The 16,504-nt window shown below is 41.5% G+C and overlaps 4 protein-coding genes across 8 annotated transcripts; all 4 read right to left on the reverse strand.

Annotated features, from left to right (window-relative positions):
* Positions 1 to 2: 2 nt before the first annotated feature.
* On the reverse strand, positions 3 to 3,994 carry LOC119548069 (aminopeptidase N). The gene is made up of 7 exons (XM_037855159.1): positions 3,927 to 3,994; positions 2,777 to 3,248; positions 2,557 to 2,712; positions 1,636 to 2,493; positions 1,025 to 1,574; positions 454 to 974; positions 3 to 369 (listed from the first exon to the last, which is right to left on the reverse strand). Exons 2-7 carry the CDS (start codon positions 3,238 to 3,240, stop codon positions 141 to 143), a joined length of 2,778 nt encoding a protein of 925 aa, XP_037711087.1. The 5' UTR covers positions 3,241 to 3,248; positions 3,927 to 3,994; the 3' UTR covers positions 3 to 140.
* Positions 3,995 to 4,171: 177 nt separating this feature from the next.
* On the reverse strand, positions 4,172 to 11,840 carry LOC119558489 (aminopeptidase N-like). Of its 2 annotated transcripts, none has more exons than XM_037872003.1 (7): positions 11,832 to 11,840; positions 7,163 to 7,628; positions 6,946 to 7,101; positions 6,021 to 6,878; positions 5,411 to 5,957; positions 4,831 to 5,351; positions 4,172 to 4,768 (listed from the first exon to the last, which is right to left on the reverse strand). In XM_037872003.1, exons 2-7 carry the CDS (start codon positions 7,618 to 7,620, stop codon positions 4,540 to 4,542), a joined length of 2,769 nt encoding a protein of 922 aa, XP_037727931.1. In that variant the 5' UTR covers positions 7,621 to 7,628; positions 11,832 to 11,840; the 3' UTR covers positions 4,172 to 4,539. The 2 variants fall into 2 exon arrangements, with proteins under 2 accessions (XP_037727931.1, XP_037727925.1); XM_037871997.1 differs by lacking the exon at positions 11,832 to 11,840 and adding an exon at positions 8,029 to 8,040.
* On the reverse strand, positions 8,311 to 11,854 carry LOC119558459 (aminopeptidase Ey-like). Of its 3 annotated transcripts, none has more exons than XM_037871984.1 (7): positions 11,790 to 11,854; positions 11,011 to 11,502; positions 10,800 to 10,955; positions 9,892 to 10,749; positions 9,282 to 9,831; positions 8,703 to 9,223; positions 8,311 to 8,632 (listed from the first exon to the last, which is right to left on the reverse strand). In XM_037871984.1, exons 2-7 carry the CDS (start codon positions 11,478 to 11,480, stop codon positions 8,404 to 8,406), a joined length of 2,784 nt encoding a protein of 927 aa, XP_037727912.1. In that variant the 5' UTR covers positions 11,481 to 11,502; positions 11,790 to 11,854; the 3' UTR covers positions 8,311 to 8,403. The 3 variants fall into 3 exon arrangements, with proteins under 3 accessions (XP_037727912.1, XP_037727914.1, XP_037727923.1); XM_037871986.1 differs by having other exon boundaries at positions 11,818 to 11,850; XM_037871995.1 differs by lacking the exon at positions 11,790 to 11,854 and adding an exon at positions 11,560 to 11,635.
* Positions 11,855 to 12,236: 382 nt separating this feature from the next.
* LOC119563032 (aminopeptidase Ey-like) lies at positions 12,237 to 16,439 on the reverse strand. 2 transcript variants are annotated; one of them, XM_037876233.1, is made up of 7 exons: positions 16,411 to 16,439; positions 14,935 to 15,418; positions 14,719 to 14,874; positions 13,800 to 14,657; positions 13,183 to 13,732; positions 12,601 to 13,121; positions 12,237 to 12,545 (listed from the first exon to the last, which is right to left on the reverse strand). In XM_037876233.1, exons 2-7 carry the CDS (start codon positions 15,408 to 15,410, stop codon positions 12,317 to 12,319), a joined length of 2,790 nt encoding a protein of 929 aa, XP_037732161.1. In that variant the 5' UTR covers positions 15,411 to 15,418; positions 16,411 to 16,439; the 3' UTR covers positions 12,237 to 12,316. The 2 variants fall into 2 exon arrangements, with proteins under 2 accessions (XP_037732161.1, XP_037732160.1); XM_037876232.1 differs by lacking the exon at positions 16,411 to 16,439 and adding an exon at positions 16,253 to 16,377.
* Between the last annotated feature and the right edge of the window lie 65 nt (positions 16,440 to 16,504).

Here is a 16,504-nt window from a genome sequence, read left to right on the forward strand (position 1 = left end):
ATTGAAGTCTAAATGGGAGAAAGTACTGTGAAAGGTCTATCATTAAGGTTGTAAAAATGTAATCAATTTTTATTTTGACAATTTTTTTTTTTTAAGTAATGGACAAATAATTTTAGTTTTTAATTCATTAAGAATGTTATCTATAGGAACTTTTGGAGGGCACTGGTGAACTTCTGATAGTTTCGCTCCTTCCATTGCACGTTGGTCAGAATTATCTCCAATGATTGATTGGTTGCCTGTTCTATATCCTTGAGCTGCTCTTTAGACTTGCTGATAAAGGTTTTAAACTCATTGTAATCTTTCCGGGTGAAGATTTGATCGGAAAGCGGCGGCAGAAGTTCAGCCATATACTCATATTGAGGATGGTAGCTGAAGAGAAATTATTAATTAAAGGAATATAATATATGTCATTAATTTATTTTATTAACTGCAATAGCAAATAATTCAACTTACAACTTGGAGATTGCGACCACGTTGTCCATTAGGTACTTTTTGGCCAACAGAAAGCCGATCTTAGTGGAGGCAATTGACTGGAAGACCGAGGCTGAATCCTGCTTCCGAATTTCTCCCTTTGGGTCAAAGTTTATCTCCAAATACCGCTGCAGCTGCCACACCTCCAGCGAACAAGCCAAAGAATCCATTATGGTCTCCTTTTCGTTCGCCACATTCGCCTTCTGGTACCGCATCCATAGGAACTCCCAATCCTCGTCACTACCACGTTTGATAGAAGTGCAGTACACAATGCTACGAAGGCTGATCGGCACTGGATTGTTCTCGTCGGGATTAACATCCGATCGCCATTTTCGGAAGTAGGACAGCGACTGGGTTTCGCAATCGGAAATCTGGTACGAGCAGGCCCAGTTCGCCACCATCGTCCTCAGAAGGATCTGATCTGGTTGTTGGATCGAAGATTCTGTATCATTAATGCCTTTCAGATGCTCATATATCGGGGTGATCAGCTTCCTTATGTAGGCCTGTGGATATAATTGATCAGTAAAGGAAAATATCTATTCTTGATAGTTACCTTTAACGACCGAAAGTTCGGCATCTGTCGGAAAATGACATTAATAGACCTTAGATTATCAAAGGCCGATTTCCAGGGAAGAAGCTCCCGCTCCCTGTGCAAATAACTAACTACTTGGAGTGCGACATCGTAATGCTGCTTTCCCGTCCAAGCAAAGTGCAAGACATCGTCTATAAGCTGAGCCCTATTGACCACATGGATGGTCTGGTACTCATCGCTGTTCAAAGTCTCGATCAGAAGCTTCCAGTTCTGAGCATCGTAGTTGACCTTATACGGGGATGACAGCTGGTTGTTGAAAATCACCCACTGATCGGGTCCAGGCAGATCCTTGATCGTTCGTGGCAGACTGTCGCCAGACTCGTTGCACTCCATCCATGCCTTGGGTGACGTGTTGTTGAAGTCCTTTTCCTCCTGGGTCGTGTAGCTCAGTGGCACCCACCAGCACCCATCCCGATGTTCCCTGGATAGATTGGTATTAAGAAGGTAGCGCTCCTGGGTGAGTTCAGCTGTCCTTGCCGTATAGTTACGGGTCACATTGATCACGGGATATCTATAAGTTTTACATTTTTACGGTTGATTTGCAAAGTTTTTGCATTCATGTTTAAACATACCCTGTTTGCAGAGTCCAAGAGTCCATGATGGTCTTAATGGTATAGTCTTTTGGCAGAGCACCAGTTTTATGGGCAGCTTCAGTAAGTGAATCCCAAAGATTTTCCTGTTCCGCGCTCTTATAAGCATACCTTTCTAGATAGGATTTCAGACCGGTCCGGAATGACTCCTCCCCCAGGAACAAGTGCATCATGCGCAGAACTGAGGATCCCTTCTCGTACGAGATCTCATCGAAGCTCTCAGAAATCTGCGATACCATTTCTATGGGTCTCGAAATGGGATGACTACTTTCCAGGGAGTCCTTCCGGAAAATGGTTAGCATGTTTGACACCGACTCCAATTGCATGGAACGCCATTCCGGATGGACGTTTTCCAAGCCCAAACTGGCCACATAAGTGGCGAATCCCTCGTTGAGCCACAGATCAGTCCACCATTTCATTGTGACCAGATTTCCGAACCACTGATGAGCCAACTCATGAGCAACTGTATTCGCCAGATCCTGTTTGTCTTCCTGCGAGGAATACTCTGCGGAGTACAGAAGAGCACCCTCCGTGTAGGTGACCAGACCCCAATTCTCCATGGCACCCGCACTAAAGTCGGGCACAGCGATCTGATCGACCTTCGGAAGCGGAAACTTTATGCCGAACAGTTCCTCATAGTATTGGAGTACTTTCGGTCCAAACTCTGCGGCATAATCACACTGATCGATGGCATTCGGCCTTGCCCAAGTGCGGAAGAGTGTGCCACTCGGCAAAGTTGATGGCTTGAAGGAGAAATCGTTGACGGTATATGCCACCAGGTAGGTGGACATTGGCAGTGACTCCTGGAATTCGGTCCATACGTAATCGGGAAGTGATTCACTGCAAAAAAATGAGACATGTATGTTGTGATTCTGATTTAATAAATTATTAATTATCATTTACTGTGGCTTAGTTTGCTTCACGGGCATGTTGCTGAGACCCGTGAGCTTCTTGTGATAGCCCAAAGTGATCAGGAAGGGTGCCTTATAGCCAGGTTCATCGAAGCAGGGAAATGCCAATCGAGCCGAGGCCGGCTCAAATTGGGTAATGGAGATCCATCTGGAAGAATATTAGAAAATCAAATATTTATCTCTCTAAGATACCTTCTAATCCCGTATCTCACCGCGTCTCATTGGCCACAGGATCCACGTAGGAACTTCGGTAGTAGCCCGCAAGTTGTTCTTGCAACTTGGCTGAAAAGGGCAAATTCAACTCGTATATATGGCCTGGCAAAAGTTCTTGGCAGGTGTTCAGAATATAAAAGTCGTGGGTGGGATTTACTTCTGTAGAGGTTATGCAGTTATCAGTATTCTCTTCACCGCTTTTTTGGCGAAGGGTGATCTGGGACTCATCGATGTTCAGATCCTTCGAGTGAAGCGTTATGTTTTTGGTATTCTGCAGGGCTTCGATTTGAATTTTTACAGTCCCATTAAAGCGAAGATCTTCAACATTTTCCATTATTGTCAAGATCCGCAAGTCGTACTTTTGGGGTCGTAGCGCCGTGGGTAGGCGGAAGTAGTCGTAGCTGGAATTAGCTCTTGCTAAACTCAGGCTAAGTGCCACACATAATAACAAGAGACACTCCATGGTCGGTTCTGATGTTAGTATAATAAAATTTAATTTAGTTTTAGTTAGTTAGTTTTAGGGATTGAAGAACAAAATTCGTTATATATTTCAAGCTACTATCTGCTTTCATGATTAACAAAAGACAAGAATATATTACAATAACATTATCTTTACAAAACTTGTTTTTCCCATGGATGCGGTCAATAAACTCATATGGCAAGGAAACCAAAAAAATGTATATTAGCAAGGTATTATTATTAGTATTAGTATTGGCACCAGCAAAAAACTCATTGATGTTTTCTTATCACTACGAACGAAAAAATCATGTCAAATTGCGAAATTCTTATCAAAACAAATCCGTTCAATTCTATGGTAGTGAAAAAAAAATCTGAATTACTGAGAATTAATTAAAACTAAATGGGTATATAGGTCACAATCCGATTTGAGTAAGCGCTTTTTCCTCAATAATTACATGTGTAAATAAAAACTACGACAATAGTAAAAATAGTAAAGTGTAGTATGAAATGAAAGTAATATAAGTGCTGCTACTACCTTCTCATATTACTAAATTTACCAAAATCACATTTTCTCAAAAGCACACTCTAGATTCTTAACTCTGATATTGGCAAACTAATGATTTTTTGTTCCATATGGTTTTTTGTTAGATTTTTAAAACACTATGAGCTCTAGCACGGGTTTAGACTTACACCTCTTATCACAACGGAGAGCAAAGACCGAATGCTGCAAATTCGACGATGAAACAAAATAAAAATGCTTTGGAGCACGTAAGTTTGAGAGAGTAAAACTAATAGAGAACAACTCAATGGTTTGTGATTATTTTTATTAGCACAAAGTCGCTCAGTGACAGCAGGTCTATGAAATGATAAAAGAGCACACATTTCTTATGCATAACCTATAATCCCCACTCATTTGTAAGGTGTTTTGTAGTCAAGTAATATAAAAACAGGAAAACTCAAAAGGGATGGCTAATAAAAATTATTAATGGACTTGATATGATTTTGTTTCTATGAATTTTCATTTTTATGTTTTCGATCATTTAACTATTTAATACTAACTATATAATTTTATTTTTTCATGTTCCGCTCCCTTAATATTCCTTTCTAAGCTCGCTATTGGGGCGGTGAAACAGATTTTATATCTCGAGATGAATACACAGACGTTTCCGATTCTGACCTACATATATAAATGATTAACACATTTTAATAAAGCTTTCTTTTCTTTTAGCTTTGGGCAATTTTATTTTGTTAGCCGTAAGAAATTGAATGATATCATTCTAAATTCTTGCCTGGTCTGAATAGTTTACAGAAGTTGTTTAATGGCTCGGGTAAACTGGTCATAATTTCGCTCCTTCCATTGCACATTGGTCAGCATTACCTCCAGTGTCCATTGAATCGCCTCCTCCGAACCCTTAAAAGACCTTTCCGAGTTGATTACAAATTCCTTGAACTCATTGTAGTCCTTTCGATTAAAGACCTGCTTTTCAAGGGGTTCTAGGAGACGAGTCAAACTTCTGGTAAGTTGATGGTAGCTAAAATATAAATAATACAATAATCTTAAAATGTTATAAACTAACAAATATACAATACTTACAAATTGTTTATAAACTCCACATTGTCCATAAAGTATTTTTTGGCCAGCAGGAAGCCAATATCGGTTTTTGCCACAGCCTGGAAGGCCCACTTGGAATCCTGTTTGCGAATTTCCTCTTTGGGGTCAAAGATCAGCTCCAAATACCGCTGCAACAGCCACACTTCCTTCGAACAACCCAAAGCCGTCAAAATGGTCCGCTTTTCGGCTGCCACATTTGAATTCTTGTAACGCGTCCACAGGAACTCCCAATCCTCATCGGATCCAAGCCTTATCAAAGTGCAGTAAACAGTGTGTCGCACATTAATCGGAACCGTGTTTTTCCCATCGGGATTTGCCTCCGATCTCCAGTTGTGGTAGTAGGCCAAGGCCTGGGGCACACAATCTGCCACCTGGTACTGACACGCCCAATCGACCACCATCGACTTCAGGAGGATCTGATCTTGCTGTTGAATTGAACTAAATGTGTCGTTAATGCCCTTCACGTGTTCGTATATAGGTGTGATTAGCTGTTTCACATAACTCTGAAAATAAGAGGTTTCAATATATCGCCGAATCTTTACTAAATGCCTATGGAGCTTACCCTGAAGAACTGAAAGTTTGGTGTCTGCCGGACAATGCGATTCAGTAACTTTAGATTCTCGAAAGCCGATTTCCAAGGGAGAAGCTCTCGCTCTCGATGCAAATAATTGATCAATTGCAAGGTGATCTCGTAGTCCTGCTCCCCTGTCCAGCCGAAGTACAGGACATCGTCTATAAGCTGGGCCCTATTGATCACGGGAATGCTTTGGAACTGATCGCTGTTTAAGGTCTCGATAAGTAGCTTCCAGTTTTGGGCATCGTAGTTGACCTTATAAGGCGATGATAAAAGATTGTTGAAGATCACCCATTGATCGGGTCCTGGTAGGTCTTGGATTGTCTTGGTTTGACTCTCGCCAGTCTTGCTGCACTCCATCCAAGCTTTGGGAGCCGTATTATTAAAATCCTTCTCCTCCTGAGTGGTATAGCTAAGTGGCACCCACCAACATCCACTTCCAGCTCTAGATTTGTCGGTATTTAGAAGGTAACGTTCCTGACTGAGTTTCGCAGTCTTTGTCGTGTAGTCTCGGGTTACGTTAACCAAGGGATATCTATAAGGTGGTTTGTAAAAGCAAATACATCATATTTCGGTTCCATGAGAAATTTAAACTTACCCGGTTTGAAGAGTCCAGGAGTCCATGATGGTTTTAATGTCATAGTCCTTTGGCAAAGAACCAGTTTTGTGTGCAGCTTGAGTAAGTGACTCCCATAGATTATCCTGTTCCGCGTTCTTATAAGCATACCTTTCTAGATACGATTTTAGACCGGTCCGGAATGACTCCTCCCCCAGAAACAAGTGCATCATTCGCAGAACAGATGATCCTTTCTCGTACGAGATCTCATCGAAGCTCTCAGAAATCTGGGAAACCATTTCAATGGGTCTTGAAATAGGATGGCTGCTCTCCAAGGAATCTTTTCGAAATATGGCTAGCAAGTTGGACAATGATTCTAGTTCCATTGAACGCCACTCCGGATGGATGTATTCCACACACAAAGTAGCCACATAGGTGGCCACACCTTCTTTAAGCCAGAGATCTGTCCACCATTTCATGGTCACCAGATTTCCGAACCACTGGTGAGCCAACTCATGAGCTATTGTATTGGAAAGTTCCTGTTTATCCTTCAGTGAGGAAAATTCACTGGAGTACAGAAGTGCAGTTTCTCTGTAAGTAACTAAGCCCCAGTTCTCCATTGCACCAATATTAAAGTCGGGGACGGCAAACTGATCGACTTTCGGGAGCGGGAACTTAATGCCGAACAATTCCTCATAGTAATTGAGAACTTTCGGTCCAAACTCTGAGGCATAATCACATTGATTAATGGCATTCGGCCTTGCCCAAGTACGGAAAAGAGCGCCATTTGGCAGGGTGGATGGTTTGTGGGAGAAATCGTTCACGGAATATGCCACCAAGTAGGTGGAGATCGGCAATGACTCCTGAAACTCCGTCCATAAGTAATCGGGAATAGACTCACTGCAAGAAAGAGAAACACAGGTTATTATATGTTGATCCCCCTAGTATATAGTCAAATAAAATGTACTGTGGCTTAGTTTCCTTCACGGGCATGTTGCTGAGACCCGTGAATTTCTTGTGATAGCCCAAGGTGATCACAAAGGGTGCCTTATAGCCAGGTTCATCGAAGCAAGGGAAAGCCAATCGAGCCGACGCTGGTTCAAAATGTGTAATGGAGATCCATCTAGAAGAAAATCGAGGTACATTAAAAAATATGAAAACGCATAATGTCATGTCTTATCCACCTCGTCTCGTTGGCCGCAGAATCAAAGTAGGAACTTCTGTAATATCCCTCTAATTGGTCATTTAATTTGGCCGAAAAGTGCAGATTCAACTCATACACATGGCCAGCTAAAAGTTCTTGGCAGGTGTTGAGTATATAAAAGTCGTGGGTTGGATTAACCTCCGTGGAGGTTACGCAGTTATCCTTTTTCTCTTCTCCGCTGATTTGACGAAGAGTGATCTGGTACTCATCGATGGTCAGATCCTTCGAATGCAAAGTTATGTTGTTGGTGTTCTCCAGTGCTTCAATCTGAATTTTCGTAGTTCCGCTAAAGTGAAAATCTTGCGGATTTTCCAGCTGCGTTAAGATGCGCAAGTCATACTTTAGGGGTCGAAGAGCTGACGGCAGTCGATAATAATTATAGCTGGAACTGGCCGTCGCAAACCATAAGCCAGTTAGATATAACAGGCACCACTTCATGTTCGTTTCTGTTGATAAACAATTTTTAGTCCTTTAAACTAATAAAAGTTGAAAAATATTTTATTTCACTATATTCTTAATTCGCGATGAGAAAGATTACGTTTTGGAAATAATCTGACTACGACTTATACATACATACATCAATCAGTGGAATAACCCGATCAATAACCAGTAAAAAGAAATACGAAAACCCCACACCATCAATGAAACTGTTTAAATGTTTAATAACATCGTTGTATACCCTACACATAGAATTTCTTTTTATTCAACACCAAAAGCGTGTTTTACTTCAATAATATTTAACGCCACATTGTTGTCCAATTTTGTTTTTTATTTGTGGTATTTTGTTATCTTAAGATGCGATTAAAAATAGTACTCAAACACACATCGAATAAAAATTATTTGTACCTCTGAACACAACGGAATCTAAAGACCGAATGATGCCTTTATGAAGATCGGGTTGATCATATAGTAACAATAACGCGCTCAGACGTTCTTTTAAGAGAGAAATTTAGTCTCTCTCTCAGAGTCTTATAGTCTATGTTTGGGCTCACAGAAACGACCTGCCTTCGGTAAATAATGGCATATGCTCTTTTATATTTTGGTCCTCATTTTGTAAGTGAATGGTGAAAATATGGATATATCTCCCCACTCAAAAATAAAACTATTTAATTAAATGATAATCTATTCATATAGAGTATTAGGTGGTTTATTTGAGAAATTTTAAATGTTTATAATTTTTCTTTTGACGTTTAGAGCTTCTGAGCAATGTAACCGAATTGTCTATAAATGATGCTGGATGTAGAGGGACAACTGTTGATAGTTTCGTTCCATCCATTGCACATTGGTCAGCATTGTCTCCAAACTCTGCTGAATCGCCTGATCAACAACTTTCAGGGACTCTCTCGAATCGTAAACGAAGTTCCTGAACTCATTTAAGTCACTCGCCGTAGTAACTTGCTCAGAAAGAGGTGGCAAAAGTCGAGACATGCTCCTTGTCTGGGGATGATAGCTAAAAATATATTTAATTTGTAAAATATTTAGCCGGGTGTAAAATTACAAAAAAAAATTTTTTAACTTACTATTTAATGATAAAGTCCACGTTGTTAATTAAATACTTCTTTGCCAGGAGGAATCCCAATTCATTGGAGGCTACTGCTTGGAAGCTTAGCGAAGAATCTTGTGTACGAATGGCTCCCTTGGGATCAAAAGCAGCCTCCAGGTAACTCTGCAATATCCAAACTTCTCTTGAGCAGCCAAGGGTAGTCAAAATGGTCTGCTTTTCTGATCCCACATTTGATTTCTTGTACCGCGACCAGAGGAAATCCCAATCCTCATCAGTACCATATTTTATTGCAGCGCAGTACACAGTGCTGCGAAAGTTGATCGGAATCGGGTTGTTTCCGTCTGGATTAGGCTCAGATCGCCACCTACGGAAATAGGACTGTGACCGGGGTACGCAATCGGACACCTGGTACTGGCACGCCCAATCGACCACCATCGTCTTTAATAGGATCTGGTCCTCCTGTAGAATCGAGCTAAATGTGTCGTTCATGCCGTTCAGGTGTTCGTAGATTTGACTTAAGAGCTTTTTCATGTAGCGCTGAAAATTGTGGATTTTATAAACAATTGTCGTTTTTCTGAAGAGGATATGCACCTACTTTAAAGAACAAAAAGTTGGGAGTTTGTCGAAGTATGCGATTCAGCAACTTTAGATTGTTGAATGCCGATCTCCAAGGAAGAAGATCCCGCTCCCTTTGCAGATAGTCGGTCACCTGCAGTGCGGTCTCGTAGTCCTGTTCCCCTGTCCAAGCAAAGTACAAGACATCGTCTATGAGCTGGGCCCTATTGATGACGTGAATACTCTGGAACTCCTCGCTGTTCAAAGTCTTGATCAGAAGTCTCCAATTCTGGGCATCGTAGTTTACTTTGTAAGGTGTCGACAACTGGTTGTTAAAAATCACCCACTGATCGGGTCCAGGGAGATCCTGGATGGTCTTGGGAATACTTTCGCCAGTCCTGGTGCACTCCATCCAGGCCTTGGGCGCCGTGTTACTGAAGTCCTTTTTATTCTGGGTCGTGTAGCTCAGTGGGATCCACCAGCATTGACCATGCTCGGATCTTGAAATAGCAATATTCCGGAGGTATCGTTCTTGACTGAGCCTAGCGGTTTTTGCCGTATAGTCACGGGTTACATTGACCAAAGGATAGCTGAGAGAAAACCAGATGTATTAAATGCTGATAGGTTTGATGACCATAGTAAAGACCTACCCGGTTTGCAGAGTCCAAGAGTCCATTATTGTCTTGATGTCGTAGTTATTCGACAATGCACCATTTTTATGTGCAGCTTGAGTGAGGGACTCCCAAAGATTATCCTGTTCGGCATTTTTGTACGCATATAACTGTAGATACGATTTTAATCCGGATCGGAAGGCATCTTCTCCCAGAAACAAGTGCATCATACGCAGCACACAAGATCCCTTCTGGTACGAGATCTCATCGAAACTTTCAGTAATCTGCGACACCATTTGAATGGGCCTTGATATTGGGTGACTGTTTACTAAAGCATCCAGTCGAAAAGAGGTCATCATAGAGGATAGAGCACTTCTGTCCTTTGAATGCCAATCGGGATGGATGTTCTCCACACCCAAGCTGCCCACGTAAGTGGCGAATCCCTCGTTGAGCCAGAGATCAGTCCACCACTTCATTGTGACCAGATTGCCGAACCATTGGTGAGCCAACTCATGGGCCACTACATAGGCCAACATCTGTTGGTCCGCCAGAGAGGAATGACCTGGAGAGAAAAGAAGTCTGGACTCCCTAAAGGTCACCAGACCCCAGTTCTCCATGGCATTGTAACTCAAATCGGGCACTGCAAACTGATCGATCTTCGGAAGCGGAAATTTAATGTCGAAGAACTCATCGTAGTACTGCAGAACTTTGGGTCCAAATTCAGCCGCAAAATCGCACTGATCAATGGCATTGGAACGAGCCCAGGTTCGAAATTGGACGCTATTTGGTAATGTTGATGGCTTGTTGGAGAAATCATTTACAGAATATGCAACCAGGTAGGTAGACATCGGCACCGACTCTTGGAACTCCGTCCAAATGTAATCCAGAAGGTACTTACTGTGAGGAGGGATTATTAGTAAATAAATAGTAAGGAAAGTATAACTTACTGTGGCTTAGTTTCCCTCACTGGCATATTGCTCAGACCCGTGTAATTTTTGTGATAACCCAATGTGATTATAAAGGGTGCCTTATACCCAGGCTCATCGAAGCAAGGGAAAGCCAATCGTGCCGAAGCCGGTGCGAATTGGGTAATGGATATCCATCTGGAAATCATAATAAAAAGAAGATAATATGTGTATACCCTTACTTGGTTCCTACCTCGTTTCATTGGTCACAGGATCCAAGTAGGAACTGCGGTAGTAGCCCTCAAGTTGTCGGTTTAACTCAGCTGAGAAGGGTAAGTTCAGTTCATAGACATGGCCAGCCAATAACTCCTTGCAGGTGTTAAGGATATAGAAGTCATGGGTGGGATTCACCGATGTGGAGGTCACGCAGTTGTCCGGATTTCCTTCACCTTTTATTTGACGAAGAGTGATCTCCGACTCATTGATGGTCAGATTCTTTGAGTGCAATGTGATGTTACTGGTATTTTCTAAAACTTCTACTAGAATTTTTGAAGTTCCGTTAAACCGAAGATCCTCCGGATTTTCCAGCTTGGTCAGAATACTCAAGTAATACTTTTGGGGTCGTAAAGATGTCGGCAGTCGATAGTAGTTATAGCTGGACTCTGATTTAGCCATCGCTAAGCCCAACCAAAGGCCAACCACAAAAATTGAGAACCATTCCATTCTCAAATCGCGAATTAGGAATCTACGGATGAGATTATAGGTACATTTTCCAATAAAAGTAATTGCAAACGGGGGAAACCTTTAGTATTAGTCAACGCATCTATTTCACTGTAGTTTAATACTTAGTTCCCATTACGTAAAATTTCTTGTATATATAAATTACTCTTATCAAATAACAAGACCACTGAACTTATATACTCGAAAACAATCAGTGAATGAAATAAATAAGGGGTGAGAATTCATTATTTATACGACTAAACTTTTTAAGCAACTCCCATTATTTTTTAATTTATAAATTTATATATTTACAACAATTAAAAGTTTTTTAAACCAGTACTTGTCCGACTACACCTCTGAACACAACGGAGACAAAGACCGAATGCGGCTAGTTTATAGATCAAGAAGAAAATAATATGAGTAACGAGACGGCTTCAGAGAGCCCTGCTTAAAAGAGGAAAGAGAAATTACCCCAGAGAATTGAGAGTTTGTTGCAGTATATAAATTAAAAACCGGCGTGTACTCTCTCTTTACTCTTTGGCTTGTCTAACAGTTCACGATTTTAAAGTTTTATGTAAAACGGATATATATAAAACGGAAGCCTACAACTGTTATTTTTGAAATGTTGACTTTTACATTTTATTTACACCAAAAGTCTTATATTGATGATAGTGAAGATCTTACTAAAATTAAAAAATTCCAAGGCTTGTAAAAATGCAAAGGCAATATATATCCCCCATCTCAGAAGTACACTTTATATATTTTTGATCTACGCATATAATACTGTAGAACGTTGTTTATTTAAAAAGAGTTTTTAGAGGAAAATGTGACTGAACAATCTATAAGTGCTGCTGGATGGAGCGGGAAAACTGGTGATAGTTTCGTTCCATCCACTGCACATTGGTCAGCATTATCTCCAAACTTTGCTGAATCGTCTGACTAAGGCCCTTCAGGTACTGTCGAGAATTGTTAACGAAGGCTCTGAACCCATTCAGGTCACTTTTCGTAATAACTTGCTCTGAAAGTTGCGAGAAAAATCGCGACATGCTCCTTGTCTGGGGATAATAGCTGAAAGACAATATCTACGTAATACCACTTCGTTTTCAATAATAAGTGAACTTACTATTTGTGGATAAGATCCACATTGTCTATTAGGTACTTATTGGCCAACAGGACTCCGACTTCCCGCGAGGCTACTGATTGGAAGGAAAGCGCGGAGTCCTGCTTGCGAATGCCTCCTTTGGGATTAAAGGACCTCTCCAGATAACTCTGCAATATCCAAACTTCTCTCGAGCAACCAAGAGTACTCAAAATGACCTGCTTTTCGGTTCCCACATTTGAATTCTTGTACCGCGACCAGAGGAAATCCCAATCCTCATCAGTACCATATTTTATTGCAGCGCAGTACACAGAGCTTCGAAAGTTGATCGGAATCGGGTTGTTTTCGTCGGGATTAGGCTCAGATCGCCACCTTCGGAAATAGGACTGTGCCCGGGGTACACAATCGGACACCTGGTACTGGCACGCCCATTCGACCACCATCGTCTTCAGCAGGATCTGGTCCTGATGCTGGATCGAACCGAATGTGTCGTTTATACCGTTCAGGTGTTCGTAAATTGGAGTGAAGAGCTTTTTCATGTAGCGCTAAAAATTGTGGGATTTTATGAGAGAATTTGGTTTTCTAAAAAAAAGAGCTTGGACCTACTTTAAAGAAACCAAAGTTGGGAGTTTGTCGAAGAATGCGATTTAGCAACTTGAGATTGTTGAAGGCTGATGTCCAGGGAAGAAGATCCCGCTCCCTTTGCAGATAGTCGGTCACCTGCAGTGCGGTCTCGTAGTCCTGCTCCCCTGTCCAAGCAAAGTACAGGACATCGTCTATAAGCTGGGCTCTATTGATCACGTGAATGCTCTGGAACTCCTCGCTGTTCAAAGTCTTGATCAGAAGTCTCCAATTCTGAGTATCGTAATTCACTTTGTAAGGCGTCGACAGCTGGTTGTTAAAGATCACCCACTGATCGGGTCCAGGCAGATCTTGGATGGTCTTGGGAATACTTTCGCCAGTCGTGCTGCACTCCATCCAGGCCTTGGGCGCCGTGTTACTGAAGTCCTTTTTATTCTGGGTCGTGTAGCTCAGTGGTATCCACCAACATCCAACACACTTGGCTCGGGATATCTCGGTATTCCGTAAATAACGTTCCTGGCTAAGCTTAGCGGTTCCTGTCGTATAATTACGGGTTACATTGACGATGGGATAACTGAGAAAAAACAAGATAAGTAAGTAAGTAATGGTTAAGGTTAATAAGGAACTAGGTCAAGACCAACCCGGTTTGCAGGGTCCACGAGTCCATAATTGTCTTGATTTCGTAGTTTTTGGGCAATGCTCCATTTTTATGCGCAGCTTGAGTAAGCGACGCCCAAAGATAATCCTGTTCGGCATTTTTGTAGGCGTACAACTGTAGATACGACTTCAGTCCGGATCGGAAGGCGTCTTCGCCCATAAACAAATGCATCATACGCAGCACTGAAGAACCCTTCTGGTACGAGATTGCATCAAAGCTCTGCTCTATCTCCGTTACCATTTGAATGGGCCTTGATATTGGGTGACTGGTAACTAAAGAGTCCAGACGGAAGGTGGTCATCATAGTGGATAATGAGCCTCTGTCTTTTGAGTTCCATTCCGGATGGATGTCCTCCACACCCAAACTGGCCACATAAGTGGCGAATCCCTCGTTTAGCCACAGATCGGTCCACCACTTCATTGTGACCAGATTGCCGAACCATTGGTGGGCCAACTCATGAGCTATTACATTCGCAAGGTCCTGTTTGTCTGCCAGAGAAGAGTGGGTTTCCGAGTAGAGAAGTGTGGACTCTCTATATTTCACCAGGCCCCAGTTCTCCATAGCGCCAGCACTGAAATCGGGAACTGCCATCTGATCGATCTTGGGGAGAGGGAACTTGATGCCGAAGAACTGTTCATAGTATTGGAGTACTTTGGGTCCAAACTCTGCGGCAAAGTCACATTGGTCGATGGCATTGGGCCTGGCCCAAGTCCGGAAAAGGGCGCCATTTGGAAGAGTAGAAGGCTTGTTGGCAAAATCGTTAACGGAATATGCCACCAGGTAAGTGGACATTGGCACTGACTCTTCGAAATGGCTCCACATGTAGTCGGTAAGGGATTCACTGCAATACAAAAGGACATTTTAAACTCTATTATATATATCCGAAAGTAAGAAAGACTTACTGTGGCTTGGTTTCCTTTACGGGCATGTTGCTAAGGCCTGTGAACTTCTTGTGATAGCCCAATGTGACCACGAAGGATGCCTTGTAAGCAGGCTCATCGAAGCAGGGAAAGGCCTTTCGAGCCGAAGCCGGTTCAAATTGGGTGGCTGACAACCAACTGAAACGAGATAATAGACATTAGTGCGATTTAGTTTGAACTTGTAGAAGGAGAACTCACCGCGTAACGTTGGCCTCGGGATCTATATAAGAACTGCGGTAGTAGCCAATAAGTTGCCGACTTAAATCGGCCGAGAAGGGCACGCTCAGCTTGTAAACATTTCCAGCCAAAAGTTCCTCACAGGTGTTAAGGATATAGAAGTCGTGGATGGGATTGACCGATGTGGAGGACACACAGTTATCCGTATTTCCCTCTCCGCTAATTTTGCGAAGAGTTATCTGGGACTTATCAATGGTCAGATTCTTCGAGTGCAACGTTATGTTCCTGGAATTTTCCAGGGCTTCAATTACGATTTTCACAGTCCCGGCAAATCGAAGTTCCTCTGGATTTTCCAGCAGTGTCAGGATACGCAAGTAGTACTTTTGGGGCTTTAAAGCAGTCGGCAAACGATAGTAATTATAACCGGATACCGAGTTGGCCGTGGAAGAACATAAACCCAGGCCAATTGCCAGCACAAAGAACAGGAACCACTTCATAACAAAATCTGTAGGAAAGAATAGGTAATATATATAGTTCAACCATAACGGAGTGAACCATTCACAGCAAATTTGGAGCGATAACCACTTTTAACTTATAAAGTTTTTATTTATATGAACATTTAATGGCGTTATAAATCAAAATCAAACCACTAGAAAGGAAATTTTCATTTTGTTTACCTTGCGTTAGCAAAAACATTGTTTATTCATGTGACTAATCGAAATATCATTATCATAAACTAAAATCTGGTGAGCTTGTGAACTTAAGCTTGAACCGGATCGTTATAGTTAATCAGAAGTTAACAGTTAATTGATTGATTTACAAGTAAACAAATAATGTTCTTTATGTCACTGATGTAAGTACATTTAATTGTAGTACAGACTTTTGTTGTATTTATTGTTCTAATTAACAATAATAATGTGTTACAGTAAACTGTGATAATGGAAAATTGCTGAGACAGTGCAAAAAATGTAGGTCAAAGTTCAGAATTTGCGACAGGCTAATATAACGTGTTTTCTTTAAATGATATTGTATCACTTCAGGTTTTTGGTATTACGTTAAGAACATGTTTTATATGAATTGGTACTACTTTGCGATTTCGCAACTTTTTGTTTATTTAGAAAAAAAACCGAACACCAAACAAACCGAGAGCAACAAGCGGCACTACTAAACTCACCAGAGGACGGTGACCGAATGCGGCTATTTGACGATCGAAAAGAGTCTACAATTTCTGGAGAGCACTGTTTTTAGAGAAACCGTAAAGCAAAACAAACTTGGAAAACTGAGAGATTGGCTGTGCCGCAGAGAATAAGAATCAACTACAATACAAAACAGGGCTTACCCGGCGTATGCGTAATCTGTAGTCCCATAGCTCACAGTGTTTTTAATTAAAAGTTATATATGTATACGTGTTGTAAAATATGTAGACAAATATGTTAAACAGATAATATTCTTTTATAATTACTACCCGTAAATCCAGAGTTTTTTTTAAATGCTTACTGGGTTAAGTCATTGAATCGGAATAAAATTAGTTCTGGCAATCAGTAAATTAAAGTTCATTTGTATGCATATGAGAAGATCGGAAAATCAATTT

Source organism: Drosophila subpulchrella, chromosome 3R, assembly GCF_014743375.2.
Source record: "Drosophila subpulchrella strain 33 F10 #4 breed RU33 chromosome 3R, RU_Dsub_v1.1 Primary Assembly, whole genome shotgun sequence".
In the NCBI taxonomy this organism is placed as follows: Eukaryota; Metazoa; Arthropoda; class Insecta; order Diptera; family Drosophilidae; genus Drosophila; species Drosophila subpulchrella.